The following is a 3,010-nucleotide window of genomic DNA, read 5'->3' on the forward strand; positions in this document are numbered from 1 at the left end:
GAGTAAGCATAGTCGAAGGCTTCCAGATACCCTATCATCTGGATAACAGCGGCGCAGACCACCAGGATGTGCATGAATGAGTGGGAGCTGCACATGTCGAATCTTCCAGGCCACCAACTTTCGGGGAACCTCATCTTTCGAATCACATGTCTTAGAATCAAGTTTGCTTCAGTATGGGCGAAACGGGAGACTCACTGCATAAAGCGCGGTTCCAGATAGAAGGCAGCCTATCTTTGCCACCATAGTATGTGTGAAGGCTTTTTTGCTCATCAGGTCTAGCCCGAATATATCGAGCCCATGAATCAAGGGCGCCACAACAGACATGCCCGTCGCCACGAACGCTAGTGTTCGCGTGGAGCGATATTTGTGGCTCTGGAGCTTGGGATGGACGTTCGTGATGATGGTCAGTGCCCCGAAAACCCCAATCTATTGACCGATGAAGGCGGTGTTAGATCCGATTACCAGTCCAGGGACAGAAAAAGCCGAGCATGTGGAGATCAGCTAACCATAGACCAATAAATATTGCGTAGCGTAGTCTCACACCAAAAGATTATGTAAACTCCCAGGACAATATCACCGACTATGAAGAGTCCTATGCCGAGCATATCTAGTCGGTGGCAGAAATGGTCCACGGTGCAAGAGTGGTTCATCAAAGTATGATAAAGAGCCGAAAATGCATAGCAAATGGTCGCCGTAAGCATGAAGAATGAGAAAGCAACAAAATCGGGGCTAGTAACTCTGGAATATTTGCCAGCAAGGTACTGCAAGATGAACCACTCGCCGAGGAGGAAGACAACGGCCGGAATGAGATGGGAATAGATGCTGACCGTCTCGTTGTGGAGGTACCACCAGCTGCGGAACGAGGCGCGAACCGAGCCCGATATGGGTCGGTAACCGTGCAGAATCCACTGATTGTTGTCGTCTTGAAACCATTCCGGCATTTCATCGAACGAGAGAAGAGCCGGGCGTCCTGCCTTACCGGACCCGGAACCAGATGAGTTGTCTTCCATGCCCCGCCCTTTGCGCGTCTTTGGCTCCTCGGGTGGGACTCGGAGACGGAGAGAACGCCGTTTACTGTCGCACGTGATGATGTGTGATGCCTGAAGGCCGGACGTTGAGAGTGAGAAAGAATGGAATCGAAGAAATGCGCTTCCTCCTTGCTTCGTAGTTTTCTTGGGGTGCGGGTACAATGCAGTACTTTTATACAACAGAAAATGATCCATGCAGTGAAGACAGGGCAGCACTGGGCTATGCTACGCCGGTATTGAGTCAAAAGCCAAAGAGAGCCTCGATAGCTCGACGCCGACGGCCAGAGCAGTAAAAATGACACTCGGTTGGTGAAACAGCGCCACGCCATCATGGGCAACCGCGCCAGACCCCAGAGCGCAAGCCATTTCAGCTCTTTTCTTTGCTTCTAAGGCGTCTCGAGCGCTGCAATGGCCGATCAGACAGAGGGATGCATTGCTTTTGATGACAGACTGGTGCGCAGGCTGGCAGCTGCAGCTGAGGTCGTTCACTTGACAGCCAGCAGCACTCAGAGCATCGATCAAGCACGGCACCTAGGTTATTAGCGGTGCTTCACGCGCGCTTTCATTCGTAGACGTACACTGCATAAGGGAAGGCGGTCCAGGCTGAAGCCGCGCGTGACAGGCAACACGGCAGCGAGGGCAACTGCAGTGAGGGCACCCGCAGCGAGGGCACTGATTCTCATCATGATGAGCCGAGCTGCATGTGTGACGTGACAGACTGTATTGTGTACTCGAGAGACAATAAATAGAACACGAAGGTACGGTAGGGTGAGCCTTTATATCTGCGCCCCCTCCCTTTCACCATCCTCCAAGAACGCTGTGACGGACGCGGTGTGGCCCCCCACGGCGCAGTTCTGGTTCATGGAGGCCGACTGCACTTCCCATGTCGTGCTGACATGGATCCCCCCACTCGTGGGTAGTTCTGGAAGATCGATGCCACTCTCAGCGCGGCGGTTCAGGCGCTTCCGTCTCTGGCCAAACAGCATGCGGATGAAAGGGAGGCTACCGGCGACGATGCCGATGCAAGGCTCGATGACAGACCACATGGCCACGTCTCTGCTCCACGTCAGAATGACTTTCAGGCCCTCGCGTTCGCCCTCGCGTTTGCCCTCGTGTTGATTCATGTAGGCCACTTACACTGTACGGTGCAGAAAATCGGGCGTTATCTCGAGTAGCTGCACGAACGGTATCCGTACAATCATGGCGGCTCCGGCGCTGATAGGGCGTGTCAGCAGGGGCATGGGGAAGGCAACACACAGAAGAGAGAACTGGGGAGATGACTGACACGGCACCCAGGCTAAGAAACATCATCGTCACCATTTTCGTCCGCCAGTCTAGCATGCTCCGCCTCATCAGCCTGACAGCCATCAGAGCCGTGACCCAGTCGCTGGGCGCGGAAACTGCACTGTGAGCGATGGCCGCCTTCGGCACCATGTCAGGACGCGCGCAGGAGCCTTCGAGATCTACCTCGGTAAATTGTCTCCAGAAGAACGACGGCGGGCTGCACTGGAACAAGTTGAGGAAAAAGTAGACTGCGGTGAAGATGTAGATGGTGGTTAGGCAGGCGTAGAGGACTATTCTGTCGAGCCGTGATGGGCGCAGGCGCAGCAAGAAGAGCAGAATCGAGGTCCGTACAACGGCACTCAAAGGGCCGTAGAGGAGCTCGCAAATGAACCACGCGCGAAAGGCGACAGAAGCCTCTGCTGCGCTAATGCTGTCGGCGTGTTTGCCTATGCCTCCACCAGCAACGCCGTGCAGAGCGACCACGGCAAGGATCGTGTAGAGAAGCTGTAGGGATGGTCATCCGTTAGCAAGAGCGTGGAGTGCGTAGCACGATGCAAAGAGCCGCAAAAACATACGACAGCAGCGTCCATAAATGCGTCCTCCCGGACGTATGTCGCCGTCCCCGTTTGCCGCCGGAGGCGAGCCAGCACACGGAGGGCGGTGACGCTCCACACGAGATGAAGACATACGAGCTGGAT

General features: G+C 55.0%; 1 protein-coding gene across 1 annotated transcript; it reads right to left on the reverse strand.

Moving 5' to 3' along the window:
* Positions 1-1,804: 1,804 nt before the first annotated feature.
* Positions 1,805-2,902, reverse strand: ISF_10050 (hypothetical protein; the record flags this gene model as incomplete). Its single annotated transcript, XM_018853647.1, has 4 exons — positions 1,805-2,084; positions 2,166-2,243; positions 2,314-2,816; positions 2,888-2,902. The coding sequence occupies 4 exons, from the start codon at positions 2,900-2,902 to the stop codon at positions 1,805-1,807; spliced, it is 876 nt and encodes a 291-aa protein (XP_018699163.1).
* Between the last annotated feature and the right edge of the window lie 108 nt (positions 2,903-3,010).

This window comes from Cordyceps fumosorosea, assembly GCF_001636725.1.
Source record: "Cordyceps fumosorosea ARSEF 2679 chromosome Unknown scaffold_215, whole genome shotgun sequence".
Classification (NCBI taxonomy): domain Eukaryota; kingdom Fungi; phylum Ascomycota; class Sordariomycetes; order Hypocreales; family Cordycipitaceae; genus Cordyceps; species Cordyceps fumosorosea.